General features: G+C 47.0%; 1 protein-coding gene across 1 annotated transcript in view; it reads left to right on the top strand.

The window, feature by feature from the left end:
* The window catches only part of LOC147632216 (uncharacterized), a 44,583-nt gene extending 31,119 nt beyond the window's left edge, over positions 1-13,464 (top strand). Inside the window, exons 2-4 of the mRNA XM_086808874.1 lie at positions 10,149-10,788; positions 11,911-12,027; positions 12,121-13,464. Of these exons, the coding sequence (XP_086665000.1) occupies positions 10,171-10,788; positions 11,911-12,027; positions 12,121-13,242 (1,857 nt within the window). The 5' untranslated portion in view covers positions 10,149-10,170 and the 3' untranslated portion in view covers positions 13,243-13,464. The remainder of the gene's footprint in view (positions 1-10,148; positions 10,789-11,910; positions 12,028-12,120) is intronic.
* The last annotated feature ends 2,156 nt before the right edge of the window (positions 13,465-15,620 follow it).

Below are 15,620 nucleotides of genomic sequence, written 5' to 3' on the forward strand. Positions count from 1 at the left end.
CCCTTGGGGTCTTGCACATAGGCACAAGTGTACCACAGTGTGCTTGCTATGTCTGGAATTTACCATGTCAACCTATAATCATGGTGATGTGGCTGTTAGCAGTCATCTCCTGTCTGTATATTTACACTAGGACCTTTGTTGTGGGTGTGCTTGCTCGATTTAGGTGTTTTCTCATTTTTCCCCACTCTCCATATTTTCCCTATTTTTTTCCTATTTTTACGAGGTGTGGGAGGCTGTCCTGTGCTTGTTGGTTGGTCAAGACACTGGCCGACTGACCTTGCTACTCCCCGACCTTCCTTGTATGCTGGTCGACTGGAGTTGCAGCAGGTCGTGGTGCCCCTTTCCCCCCACACTTCCGTATTTAGTTCTCGGGATTTTCTCTTGTGTATATAGCAGAGTTATATGCTTCTCTCTCTCTCTCTCTCTCTCTCTCTCTCTCTCTCTCTCTCTCTCTATTTCTGTGTTTGTCTGCAGTGCACTTGCTCTAGTGTTTTCAGATCTTGTCTTCATCTCCGCTGCATATTCTTACATGGTATCAGAGCTCTAGGCTATTGGAAGATCTTGGGAGCTGTGTGAGCAAGAGGGGGGCTGTTTTGTTGCTGATTGGAGGACTGTTTTGGGCCGTACGGGAAGAGGAGAAGCAAGCAGAAGGTGGGCTGATTTGCTAGACAGCCACTGGCAGGTTTAGTTCCTCATTTTTTCCCACCCACCCTCCCTTTTCAGTTACACCCCTGCAATGGCAGATTTACTTGAAGCACGTGAAGATCCCGACACTCCCCACGTTCCCAGTGGACCGTTAGTTGGACGGGAACAACTACGACATATGGAAGGTAATGATGGAATCTGTTTTGGAGTCTTATGACCTTGTTGATTTCATTGTTGTTGGGGTTCCACGGCCGGAGTTAGAGGGAGTGAGTTACCCTCGATTCGGAAGGAACGTGAGGCACATGCACAGTTATGGGATTGTGTCAATGCCAAAGTCCGTTCTTTCATTTTTCTCAATTGCACACCACATATAATCAATCATATCAAACATATGACGCTGGCTAGAGGTATTTGGCAGCATTTGGCTTCTCTCTACAACAGGGTATCGCCCATGAAGAGGATCTCCTTGGAAGTTCAAATGCGGGTGATGAATCCTGCAAAGTCGTCGATGATGCGGGAGCACGTTAACAAGTGGCAGGCTCTTCAGCAGGAAGTTCTCCAGGCTGGGAAAGAGATATCATCGGAGGATATGGCCATAACGTTGCTATCACATTTGTCCTCTCAGTACTCAGCATTTTACTCTTTGTTGATTAACAGTGGCAAGCTCAGCACCATCACATGGGAGGAGCTTGTGCCCATGGTCTTGGACCAGGAGGAAAGATTCACGAACCCTCCACAGGGTGGAGGTTTGGAGGCCTTAACTGGCCAACGATCGAAAGGCCGGAATAACAACAACAAGGACAAAGGGAAGGCTTCATCGTAGAAGTCTTCTGAGAAGAAGCCTGATGCAGACCGAGAGAAACTGAAGGCCGAGAGGACCTGCAATGATTGTGGCGAGAAAGGCCACTATTGGAGGAAGTGTCCCAAGCGGACTGGGAAGAGTGCTGATTCTTCAGCTTCAGCTGCCAAGACTCCAACCTTTGTGCACTTAGAGATGTTGGACACGGATGCTTCATCTTCTTCGAGCGAGGATATTCAGGAGTGGATTTTCGACAATGGTGCTTCCAGGCACATGACTCCTTTCCCTTTCCGTGACTTCTTTCTGGATTTGAAACGACAGTCAGGTTGCATTTTCATTGGCAACAATTCCACAATTCCGATACACAGTGAGGGCCGGATGGAGATCATGTTAGAAGTCATCTCCTGTCTATACATAGGGCCTCTGTTGTGGGTGTGTTCGCCCTTATTAGGTGTTTTCTCATTTTTCCCAACTCTCCATATTTTTTTTTCCATTTTTCCCTATTTTTCCATGGCTTGGGTGGTTGCCTTGTGATGGCAGGATGTCCCAGTAGTTGGCCGACTGCATGTGTTCACCTTCTGGACTGTTGTGATCTACCTCTCAGATGTTGGCCGACTCTTTTTCTGCTGGCTGATTGGTGACATATGCTGGTCGTGGGCTTTTGTGTCTTGTTGGCTGTCCCTTCTACTGGCCAACTGCTCTCTTGGGGCCATATAAAATGGCCCCATAGCCCCCATGCCATTGTATCTTGTATTTTCGGGGTCTTGTGTATATAGAGAAGAGTTACACGCCTCTCTCTCTCCTTCTCTTGTGTTGTTTATTTTCTGCACTTACTCGTGTTCTCAGATTTTGTCTTCATCTCCGTTGCATATTCTGAAGTGGTATCAGAGCCCTAGGCTCTTGATAGATCTTGGGAGTTGTGTGAGCAAGAGGGGGACTGTTGCGTTGCTGATTGGTGGACTGTTTGGAAAGAGGAGAAGCAAGAGGACGGCGGGCTGATTTGCTGGACAGCCACTTGCAGATGTAAGTTTTTTTTTTCCCCCACCCACCCACCCTTTTCAATTACATCCCCGCAATGGAAGATTTATTAGAGATGACTGAGAAGCATGTGAAGATCCCAAAACTCCCCACATTCTCGGTGGACCGTCAGTTGGATGGGAACAACTACGGCATATGGAAGGTTATGTTGGAATCTGTTTTGGAGTCATATGACCGTGCTGATTTCATCGTTGTTGGGGTTCCACGATCGGAAACAGAGGAAGGGGAGTTACCGTCAACGAGAAAGGACCTCCAGGCACAGTTGTGGGATCGTGTCAACGCCAGGGCCGGTTCATTCATCTTCCTCAACTGCACACCGTAGGTAATCAATCATATAAAGCATATGACGCTGGCCAGAGGTATATGGCAACATTTGGCTTCTCTTTATAACAGGGTATCGCCCATGAAGAGGATTTCCTTGGAAGTACAGATGCGGTTTATGAACCTTGCAATGTCATCGACGATGCGGGAGCACATTAACAAGCTGCAGGCTCTTCAGCAAGAAGTTCTTGAGGCTGGGAAGGAGATATCATCAGAGGATATGGCCATAACGTTGCTGTCGCATTCGCTCTCTCTCTACTCGTCTTTGATTACTAGTGGCAGACTCAGCACCATCACGTGGGAGGAGCTTGTAGGCCGTACCAATAAGGGCAAAGGGAAGGCTTCATTGGAGAAGTCTTTTGAGAAGATGTCCGACTCTGACGGCGGCGAGAAACTGAAGGCAGAGAGGACCTGTAATGATTGTGGCGAAAAAGGCCACTATTGGAGGCAATGTCCCAGGCGGAACATGGAGAAGGGTGAAGAATCCTTAGTAGCAGCAATCGTGAAGACTCCAGCATTTGTGCACGTGGAGGTGATAGACACCGATGTTTCATTTTCTTCGGGAAGGGAGGAGGTTGGAGGACTCGCCGCTACGAATACTCGGGAGTGGATTCTAGACAGTGGTGCTTCCAGGCACATGACTCCTTCCCGTTCAGATTTACAAGATCTCTGCAGGTATTCTGGTCACATTCTTACTGGGAATACATCCACTATCCCAATTCACAGTGAGGGCAGGTTGGAGATAGTTCCTGATGGCAGAGGGGGGAAGCATTTCTCCCAGGTGTTGTATGTTCCGTCACTTGGTTTTCATCTGTTGTCAGTGCATTAGGTTTGCAAGACTGGCGTATGCGTGGAGTTTGATGAGCATTTTGTTGCTCTTTGGGACAAGGCAACAGGCCAAATAGTTTGGGAAGGCAGAGTGGAGAATGGAGTTTCCACTTTTAGCACTCTCTCTCCCAGGTCCTCAGTTTTGTGATGAGTGGCAGTCTGGTAATGGCCACTTAAGTGTGGATATGTTGGAGGTGTAGGCTTTTCGGGACCAGATGGAGGATAGCTTGCCGGTTGCTGGCATCAGTTGGCAAGAACTTTCGAGTACAAATGTTGGTAGTTCTTGTGTTCGTCAGTCAGAGGAAACTTTACAGGTAACTTATGCTCTGATGTCTCGTAGTATTCGGGACAAAGAAACTCCTGTAGATGAGGAAGTTCTTTCCACGGGGACCTCTTGGAAAGCCAGATAGGTGACAGTTGATTGCTTGCAGAAGGAGGTGGATGTTGCACATTCTCCAAGCTTTGTGGTTCTGGATTCAGAGGGGGTTGGTTACAGGTTTCCGAAGGCCTTGAGTGGTCTTGAGCAGGTTTCCAGGAGTTGGCATCCCACCGTAACAGTTGTTGATCCTTGTGAGCAGTATGGTGCCTCTCTGACTCGGAAGCAGAATGGTTCATTGATTTGGTTGATGTATACCAGATTGGACGGGAGCTTCCTGATGAGGCTGTTGAGCTCATGTTTGCAGATGACTCTTTGGGAGGCAGGATTGCGTATCTTGTGGTTTCTGCATCATGCGAAGGATCTTGGACTCTTTTACACAGGAGGGGGATTGATGGATGGAGTCCGACTCCACGGCTAGAGTGACTCAGATTGGGGAGGAGATCCAGGCACGAGGAGATCTACTTCAGGTGACAGTTTTACCCTCGGCTCAGGAGCAGTTTTATGGAGCAGTAAGAGGCAGCTCTCTCTTACCTTGTCAACAGAGGCAGAGTACCGGGCTGCTTGTGGTGTTGCTTGTGAGGTGATGAAGTTGGAGAGGTTACTTGGCAGGATTGGGTTTCCACTGGTGGAACCCACGGTCATCCATAGGCACTTTGTTCGTGAAAAGATCGTTGCTGATGACATCTTGCTAGAGTTCTAATCGACGGAGGACAATGCGGTGGACCTCTTCATGAAGTCGCTATCTCAGGCATTGCTCCGGCGGCACTCCAGCTCCCTAGCTCCCTGGGGATGGTTCCACAGCCAGGAGCTGAGAGGGGGTGTTAGAAGTCATCTCCTGTCTATACATTTACACCAGGGTCTCTGTTGTGGGTGTGCTCGTCCTTATTAGGTGTTTTCTCATTTTTCCCCACTCCATATTTTTTTCCCATTTTTCTCTATTTTTCCATGGCTTGGGTGGCTGCCCTGTGATGGCAGGACGTCCCAGTAGCTGGCCGACTACATGTGTTCACCTTCTGGAGCAGGCCGGCTGTTGTGATCTGGTCGTGGACCTCTCAGATGTTGGCCGACTGGTGACATATGCTGGTCGTGGGCTTTTGTCTTGTCGGTTGTCCCTTCTACTGGCCGACTGCTCTCTTGGGGCCATATAAAATGGCCCCATAGCCCCCATGCCATTGTATCTTGTATTTCCGGGATCTTGTGTATATAGAGCAGAGTTACATGCCTCTCTCTCTCCTTCTCTTGTGCTGTTTATTTTTTGCACTTGCTCTTGTGTTCTCAGATTTTGTCATCATCTCCGGTGCATATTTTGACATATCATTCCCGATGGCAAGGGGGGTAAGCATTCCTCTCGTGTTCTTTACGTCCGAGCACTTGGTTTTCATCTATTGTCAGTGCATGAGGTATGCAAGACTAGCTTCTGGGTGGAGTTTGAGGAGCATTTTGTTGCTCTACGGGACCGCAAGACTGGCAAGGTTGTTTGGGATGGCGGCATGGAGAATGGTATATTCAAACTCTCTGCACTCTCCTCTGTGACAGGTTCTCAGGTTGGTGACTTGTGGCACTTTCGGTTTGGCCACTTAAATGTGGATGCGTTGCAGCGAACTTTCCAGGACCAGATGGTGGTTGGCTTGCCAGCTGTTGGCAGCAGGCAAGGATGTTGTAGTTCTTGCATACGTGGTAAGCAGCACAGGGAATCCTTTTCGAAGCAGGCTTCCAGGCGGGCTTCGAAACCATTGGAGTTGGTACACACTGACTTGTGTGGACCTATGCAGACAGCATCCTTGGGAGGTTCTCTATACTTCATGCTGCTGCTTGATGATTGTTTCAAATTCACATGGGTCTATTTCCTTTCTCAAAAGGACCAAGCTTTTGCTCGGTTCAAGGAGTGGCATGTGATGGTGGAGAAAGAGTCTAAATTGCAGGTGAAGACTCTCCGGGCTGACAAAGGAGGTGAATTTTCTTCTAATGCTTTCGTGAGATTTTGTGCGGAATATGGCATCAAAAGGGAACTGCCCAATACAGGTTCGCCATTAGAGAATGGAGTAGTAGAACGAAAGAACGGGACTGTGGTGGAGATGGCGAGGACGATGCTGGAGCATTGTGATCTTTCTCATCCACTTTGGGGAGAGGTTGTGGCTACGGCGTCCATATCCTCAACCGGTCTCTGACGACTTCAGTACCGAACATGACTCCCTTTGAGGCATATTTTGGAAGGAAACCTGATGTCTCTCATTTTCTGTGTTTTTGGGAGCGATGCGTATGTTCACATTCCGAAGAAGCAGAGGGGGAAGCTCGATCCCAAGTCCCAAAAGCTTATCTTTGTGGGATATAACTCTCTTTCCAAGGGATACAAGTTATTTGATCGAGAGAGAAACAAGATTGTTGTTAGCAGGGATGTGGTCTTTGATGAGCATGTTCCGGTTTCCACTGTTGATGAGCCGCTACTTCTTGGAGACCCAGAGGATTCTGATGATGATTCCCAGTCTATTGTTCCCGCTAGACAACCTCAGTCAGTTCCGGAGGTTGAGTCCGCAGCTGCAGTTGAGCCCCCGCAGCAGCAGGAGGCTCCGCGTTTTGTTCGAGTACCCTGGTGGTTAGTGGACGCCCTTCGGGAGTCGGGTGTCATGGAGCATCTCTCCGAATGGACCACAGAGGACGGACCTCGAAGATCGCACAGAGTCCGTGATAAAAGTCATTCAGCGGAGCTTTTACAGGTAAACTATGCTTTGATGTCCCGTATCATGTGGGACAAAGAGCCCACTTCCGTCAAGGAAGCCCTTGCAAAGGATACTTGGAGGAAAGCCATGCAGGTGGAACTGGATGCCATTGAGAAGAACAACACTTGGGACTCGGTACTGAGGCCGTCGAAACGGTCAGTCATTGGTGTCAAATGGGTCTTTAAGACCAAATATGTGTCGGTGGACAAACACAAAGCCAGACTTGTGGCTAAGGGTTATGCTCAGCGGCCAAGCATCGACTATGAGGATACCTTTGTACCGACAGCGAGGATGACCACGATTCGGACCGTTCTTGCCCTTGCTTCTTCTCAGCGGTGACCCGTGTATCAGATGGATGTCAAATCTGCATTCCTTAATGGTGACCTGCAGGAGGAGGTATACGTTGAGCAGCCTCCAGGCTTTGTGGTTCGAGGATCAGAAGGGATGGTTTACAGGTTAAGGAAGGCCTTGTATGGTCTTAAATAGGCTCCCAGGGCTTGGAATTAGAAGATTGATTCCTTCTTTCTCTGGACTGGATTTCAGAGATCGGTTGCAGATCCCAACCTGTATCTCTTTCGGGAACGCGGCATGGTTACGTTAATCATCCTTTATGTGGATGATCTCATTCTCACCGGTGGTCATGTGGAGCACATTAGAGTGACGAAGGCTGCCTTGTCAAAGGAGTTTGAGATGACTGACTTAGGCTTACTCCACTAAATCTTGGGATTGGAGATCTGGCAGACCCAGAGGGGGTTTTTTGTCTCTCAGTAGCGGCATGTTCATGAGTTGCTTGAGGCCTTTGGGATGGAGAACTGCAAGCCTATTACGTTACCGATGGACCCAAACACGAAGCTGACAGCGAATGATCCTTATGAGCGAGTTGATGCCTCTCTGTACCAAAAGCTAGTTGGTTCATTGATCTGGTTGTTGAACACCAGATTGGACTAGAGCTTTTCTGTGGGGCTGTTGAGCTCCTTCATGCAGACGCCGTTGAAGTCTCATTGGGACGCAGGATTGCGGATCTTGCGGTATTTGCAGGGTACGAAGGATCTTGGACTCTTTTACACAGGAGGGGGATTGATGGATGGAGTCAAACTCCACGGTTGGAGTGACTCAGATTGGGGAGGAGATCCAGACACGAGGAGATGCACATCAGGCTACAGTTTTTCCCTCGGCTCAGGAGCGGTTTCATGGAGCAGTAAGAGGCAGCCAACTATTGCCTTGCCATCGACAGAGGCAGAGTACCGGGCTGCTTGTGGTGCTTCTTGGGTTTCCACAAAAGGAGCCCACAGTCATCCAGTGTGATAACCAGAGCTGTATAGCTATTCCTCGGAACCCGGTCTTCCATGCCCGGACCAAGCACATAGAGATACAATATCACTTTGTTCGTGAGAAGATCTTGGTTGGTGACATCTTACTTCTTTATTGTTCGACAGAGGACAATGCGGTGGACCTCTTCACGAAGTCTCTACCTCAGGCTATGCTCCGACGGCACTCCAGCCCACTGGGGTTGGTTCCACATCCAGGAGCTGAGAGGGGGTGTTAGTAGTCATCTCCTATCTTTATATTTACACTAGGGCCTCTGTTGTGGGTGTGCCCACCCGATTTAGGTGTTTTCTCAATTTTCCCCACTCTCCATTTCTTTCCCTTTATTTTCCCTATTTTTACGAGGTGTGGGAGGCTGTCCTGTGCTTGTTGGCTGGTCCAGACACTGGCCGACTGACCTTGCTGCTCCCCGACCTTCCCTGTATGCTGGCCGACTGGAGTTGCAGCAGGTCGTGGACATTTATGTGGCTGTCGGCTGTCTTTTGAGCAGGCCAACTGGCTGATGGGGCCATATAAAATGGCCCCTTGCCCCCCACACTTCCGTATTCAGTTCCCGGGATTTTCTCGTGTATATAGCAGAGTTATACGCTTCTCTCTCTCTCTCTCTCTCTCTCTCTCTCTCTCTCTCTCTCTCTATTTCTGTGTTTTTCTGCAGTGCAGTTGCTCTAGTGTTTTCAGATCTTGTCTTCATCTCCGCTGCATATTCTGACAGTGGCACCCTAGTGATGTGACAATCCCTCGTATTCATTGGGCACACTGGCCAATCTCTAAAGAAACCTCCGCCTAAACTGATCTCAAGGAATTGGAGAGGCTACTTGAGCCTTAAAATCACCAGTCTTGCCCTGCAGATACATCTCAACAGGCTACTTGGGAGAATATCTGGATAATTTGCAGCATTAAAGTGGACATTTCACCTTTTAATCCAAGTCTTAATAGCCTCTACACATTTCCCAATAAAAACTCTGAAGACAAAGAGAGTTGTAGTTGAAAGAAGTGAACTTTTGTTACCTCTGTTGCAGCAGGTTCGGGTTTCGCCATCTTTGAATTGCAACTCTGCAAATCCTCTATAGAAGAGTGTTTTCAGCTTGAAACTGGCTTAAGGCTGATGTTGAACATAAACTCAAGGTTGAGCATCACGCCTGTGCCTGGGGTTAAAGATTGGTAGCTGTTAATTTTTTTGTGCTTTTTGGCCCAACGTCTGATCTTTTTGTCTCTACATGAAGAGTTTTAGGATTCCGTCTGTTTGTGATACAAGTTGGTGATATGCTATTAAGGAGAAATAGAAGGTGATGTCCTCTTCATACCTTAAAAGCTTGCTGTTGCTACTTTTTTTCTAGCAAAGTTGGCAAGGCTTTAGCTATCTTACAAAACTTTCTATGAGCTCATTGTTATCTTCCTAAGCATGGTGGTTTGGACATACAGGAGATGTTGTCTGATGTAGAGCACTGTTAACGTTGTATATGGTCACTAGTCCTGTTTGGTAGCAGTAAACATGGTTCAACGTATCATTGGGAATGATGCCTCATGCATGCAAATGGTCTGAGCAGGGGCAAACATTGTGAACTGTTGGTGTTTTATGTGGTAGATGTATCCAGGTCACCTTTGCCGCAAATTAAAGTTTCATTATGCAGAGTGTTAAGGAATCTAGGAAAAACTGAGTTTTGGTGCTTCAATCCTTTTTCTATCACCTACTTGTGCTACTTCCCTTCTGTTGCCATTCGCCAAGTGCACCATGTCTTTCTGCCAAGTGGTGCCACTCCTTCTGCAGTTGGCACACCACATCTAGATCCCGTTAGTGTTACCATTAGTTTCACTTCATAAATCTTGCCAAGGTCTTTTGGTGGTTGTCAGTGGCGTCTTCAGGTGTCTCACAGTTGTTGTTGAGGTCAGCCAACTTTCCCTATCTAACGTCACAACCTCCTACTAGAATCTTTGAATGTTGTTAGTTTGAGTCTGTGATATTTGATCATGCTATTATCTTTGCTTTTCATGAGACCGCGCTATGTTTGGCTACTGAATGGTAAGGTTGTCACATTTTTGAAATTATTGTAGATGATTTGAAGCTCATAGCTGTTCCTTGTGTTCTACTTTACAGGAAATTGCTTTAACTTCGAAGCATGTCTGCAAGAATGCATTCAAAACAGTCTCGGCCATGGGAGAGGGGGTCTCCTGGTAGAAGACGCCCAGGAGGGGAAAGAGGGTCCCCGGCCAAGAATGAGCATTTTCGTCGAAGGGAGATAGGATCTCCTGAAAGATCAAAGAGAAGCAGGTGGGAATCCCCCTCAAGAAATCGCATGGACTCTCCAGGGAGGATACGGAGAAGGGACTTGGAATCTCCTCCAAGGGCTGGCCGAAAGGATGTAGGTTCTCCACCGAAATCAAGGAGAAGTGGTTTTGATGATGGACTCAGGCCATCTCTTGGTGAACGTCACAGGGCTGAAGAGGAGTATCGCCTCCATGCCATGCGTCAGGAAGGTCGCAGAGAAGGACAAGGGCCTGCTGGTTTGGTCTTCTTGTGCAGCTCCTTGACACTGAGGGAGTGCTTCCATTATCGTGTTTTGGGTCTACCAGCAGCTCAAAGAGACATTGTGGAACGCGTTGTTCCGGGAACTAAACTTTTCTTGTTTAACTTTGACACAAAAGAGCTTTTTGGTGTGTTTGAGGCCGCCTCACGTGGTGGCTTAAACCTTGTGCCCGAAGCATTCCAAGACTCCAAAGGGTCATATGCTGCCCAGGTTTGTACTTATTTCTTCTTTTATACAGGCTATTTGTATATTCATAGTAATTCTTTGCCGACAATTGTCATATCCATTTCAGATGCCATTTGGGCCGCCCAGCTCAGTCATTTAAAAAAAGGCCACTGTTTTGTGTTTGTGCGCGTGCGCTTGCACTTACTGGATCTTGGTTCAATGGACCAGTCAAGTAATTGCAATGCTGGGATGTGACGCGCTGTGAGTCGTCTCCTGAGTCACAGTCTCGTACATCGTAATTCCCCAGTCCAAGACAATTTATGGAGCCCTCTTTGAACTTGGACATGAAGACACTTGCTTCTATGTGCCATATAAATGGTCCCAAATAAGTTGCACAATGTCCGTGCTTGACCGTCTTGGTTTGATCATCTTTGCCCACCTCAGCATGCCTCAGTTGTGCGTTAAAGCATGTCATAGTGGTGCTCTACATAAACCGAACAAAATTAGAAGAAGAAAGACTTAGTTTTGATAAAACTACATTTTTGTAACCCATTGATTTGGGTGGATGCGGATCTTTCGAGTGTTGAGAACAATGGCAAAAATTGATTTGAACTATTTCATCGAAAACTGGCTCGCTCTTTCAGCCGTTGGACGAGGAAGCAAAGAGCAAAGGAAGGAGTAAGACTGCACCATGCACCATGCATTGGGATTGATGGAGGAGTAAAGAGCATAGTGAGCTGCCCTTTCATGAAGGCTTGGGCAGGTTGCCTAGTTGTGGTTGGGAAGTTGTGCAGCCTGCTGGCTAGTTGTGTGTGTTGCCGATTGTGCTGGCTGTGCATGTGGTCTTCCTTTTTGGTTATTCACCTGTCCAAGGTCCAGTCTGGCAACTGGAAATGTGATCTTTCCACGATGTTTCAGACATCTTTGTTGAAGTCCCATTTTGTTGTCTTGGGGCAAAAGTACTAGCTTCAGTCTGTTCGCTGCCCTTGTATGAGGATTTGGCATGTTACAACTATGTCTCCTGTTGCCTCATGTGTAATAACTTCTCTCCCCTCGCCCTCCCTTGAGTCTTTTGGGCCTTGGAGGAGCTTGTGATTATATGGAGTCAATCAAAGGTATCAACAAGATGTATGAACACAAGCATAATCACCCCCCTTTTTTCGGCAGGTACGCTTCAGCATTTTTAGGGAATGCCTGCCTTTGGCAGATGGCATTGCCAGAGACGTGCTTAGAGAGAACTTTAGCCAGAGGGGCAAGTTCGATTGCGAGCTTTCTGCTGACCAGGTACCATGGATGGGAATTGGCCAGACAGCTTCTCTGGGCTAAAGTCCCACTGTTTATCTTACCTAGTTTTTGATCTTTGATTTCTGTATACAGGTCCTCAAAATCATACAGCTTTTTACCCATACAGAAATGCGATCTCAACATGTAGGGGGCTCAGGTCGGGATGGAGACAGGTTGGGCCAGGAAAGCCAAAACACACCTTTGGGAGTCCATGCGTTGGAACTAGATGGAGGACGCTTCTCTTCTGCTCTGCAAGGACCTCATTTGCATGAGAAGAGTGCTTTTTCTGAGGCTCACCTCCTCATGAACAAGCCTCTTGCTGATGGTGCTCACCCTGATCCTGCAGCTGTGTTAGGCCAGGGTATGATCGAGGAAGTGGATCAGCTAGCATTGAAATATCTGCAAAATGATCCCGGATTTGCTGGGGTTCGCCTGGATCCGGTGAATACGAGCCTGCTGTCCAGCTCTTTGAGGAACCGCCCACGATCAGGATTCTCAAACCCCTCAATGGATCATGGTCAAGCCAGTATGCCACCCGGAGCAAATTTCAGTGGGATCAATCTGCAACCGAATGGTTTACAGCAGGGTGCACCCTTCCCAGTTGGTGTTGGTGGGATAAACCCAAAGTTGTGGGGTCATCCTGGAACTTCTGTGCCTGATTCTACAAAGAAGGATAGTGCCGAACATCCAATCAGTGATGGAGGAAAGCTGCCGGGTAACTTTTTACCCGGCTTTATACCAAGTGAAAGAGGGTTGCTACCTATTCCTGGAATGCACCACCAGATTCCACTTCAACCTGGTATCCCGCATCAACCTGGTATGATTTATCCTTTTCCTGCTGGTGTTGCTGTGCCAGGTGCCTTCCCAATGGCTGCTGGGCCTGCAGTTGGTGTTCAACCCGAGTTGGGTGGACCTTTTTTGCCTTTCCATCCTATGCCAGGACCCCATATGATTGCTTCCCATGTAATCAACCATCCCCAGCTGGTGAATCATCCCCAGGTGGTGCACCATCCTAACAATCCCCAGGGGGCAAAGCATCCAAACAATCGTCAGCAGGCACCTTTTAAGGCTGGTTTCAAGCCAAAGAAGAATAAGCAGAAGAAGAAGTTTCGTGCTCAAAAGGGAGCAGGGGGTGATGGAGATAGCAAAAAGGACGACGCTCGAACTGATGCCACAGCTGCTGCTGCTGCTGCTGCTGCTGAACCTGATTCTTAGGACTTATGCCATTCAACTCTTTACTGGTGGATAGTGGGATAGGAGTAAGCTCTTTTGTTTGCTGTTATCCACAATTGTGGAACTTTTTTTGTGTTAGCTGATATATGCTGGTGCTTACAGCTGAGACTTTTGGTTCTGGTGCTGCACTTACTGTATGCCTTTCACTGTGAGGAAATGTACTCTCCTTATCAGCTAAATATGGTTGTGTTTCCCTAGGGTAAATGAAGAAGTGCAGCTGCAAAAGCCACCCCTGCCTGAGGTCTCAGGCCCTCCCAAAATGTGCCCCGCAACCCTTGGACAGTATGCTTGCACCCACCCCTTAGAAGTGTATAAGTAATCTCAACTTGGAGACTGGAAGTAGTACAGGTTTAGCTCTTACAATAAAGTAGTGGTCCAGAAAAAGGAACACATTATTAAGATGGAGGGGGCTACCTGAGAGCACCAAGGAGCCAACATCGGGAGGTAAAGGGAGATTATTGAGGTGCTTAATGTTGTAGGAGATGGGAGATAGCAATGCCTTGGCATCAAGGCAGCCCTATTAGAAGGGTGCATGTCTTGATTTTTGCAAGTCAAATGAAGTAACGATTTGCATTATTCCTGACATTATTCCAGTTATGGCTACGATTGGATTAAGAAAAATTTATGCATGAGCACAACATACAATGTTGAAGAGGCTCATCAATGGTGACACGAAACCATGGTGGTCTATTTTGGTACTCGTCTCATACAACTGGTTCCATGTAGCTATGTAACCAACCTGATAGAAATGTCCTAATTAATATTGGACACTTGTTGCCCATGGGTAAGCGTGGCCAAGCTTGTGCATGATTGAAGGGAAGATGATTTACTAGCTCCCTTGGAAGGCAAGATGGCACAATTTTGTTTGGCAAAGGGCTCGGGTGAACATAGTTCAAGCCAAATACCGAAAGACACCTTTTACCTGGTAGTCCCCCAATCCGATGGATTAGAGTCTCAAAGGAGAGTTTACAAAAAAAATCGATAGGACCCTTGCTTCTTCATGGAGTTCCTTGAGATCCAACCTAAATGTTTACCTTTTCTTCTACCTTTAACTTCGTGCCTTCCGGTTTCTCTCACTTCACTCACTCCACCCCTCTCTCACTTCATGGTGTGCCTGTGATGCCATTGGCCCATCTCTCTCTCTCTCTCTCTCTCTCTCTCTTATTATAGCCCTTTTCTTGGCACTCCCTACTCATTGCACCCTCACCAAGATCTCTCTCCTCTTTTTTTCTACCTGCACCTTGGGGATCAAGTTGCACCTACTGCCTGATAAATTCTCATGCTTATCAAACATGTGGTGAACAGCCATTAGAACGATCGATTCTCTCCACTGAAAAAGGAAACCCCATGCAGAATTGCCAGAAGTTCCAACATTGGTATCTTGTTAGGGCTAAAAGGCCGAGCACAAACTCGTCACGTATCACCCCCCGTATCACAATTGAACTTTTGAAACCCTTATCAAGGATCAATTATCTGATAAAGCCTTAAGCTCATCTCCTGTAGAATCACTAACTTCCTGTGGACTCACATGCGTTGCACTTACCATCTTGCACCCACATTAATGCTTGCCCAACACAGACTACTTTGTGCACCATCTACACAATCATCTTGAAGAAGATTTCCCACAAACATGTGGTGGGGAGGTGACATGCTTCGTCTAAATTTAGGAAGGTAACCTCCTCTTCTAATTATCAGTAATGTAATGATGTGCCTTCACGTAATAATCTTGGTGTTGACTTGATGTCAAGATGAGATTGTTCTAGAGAAGACAACAATAGGTTATAATGGCTGTACATTATTTTCTTGGAATTTTTTACATTCTGCCAATAAGAGAATACCAAAACGAAGTTGAAAGATCAAGGGTTTTTTATACATAGTTTGATGCTTCTGCTTCCAACTAGTGAGCAAAACTGGCATAGTTTTCACTAACCTACACATAACAATAGTTAAACTAACTAACCTGCACATAACAATAGCTAGTTAACATCAGGACATAAGCTTTTAATAATAAGCTTTATACAAACACAAATAACCTTCTCATGACTTCGACTTGATGCCTTTCCAAGAATATGTCCATCAGTTTTCTCTTCTGTTCTCTTATGAGACACGAATCTCTCGACCATTCACTCACTCTTTAATAGCAAATAGATCCACAAATCTAAAGTATGCAAACTTAATCAAATGTGTTTTTGATTGCAAGTGCTTCCTTGTGGGCTACACAATGTAGCCCAACAAGATGTCCAATCTCCCCTATTAGCTTAGTGACAGACTCTGTATTGATACCCGCCATAGCGGATGCACCATTTGGGGCAACCCTACCAATTTATGAAGCGTTCTATCCAAAACTTGTTTTGCCCCTT

The sequence above is a fragment of the Cibotium barometz genome, chromosome 14 (genome assembly GCF_041138505.1).
Source record: "Cibotium barometz isolate CiBa-2024 chromosome 14, ASM4113850v1, whole genome shotgun sequence".
In the NCBI taxonomy this organism is placed as follows: Eukaryota; Viridiplantae; Streptophyta; class Polypodiopsida; order Cyatheales; family Cibotiaceae; genus Cibotium; species Cibotium barometz.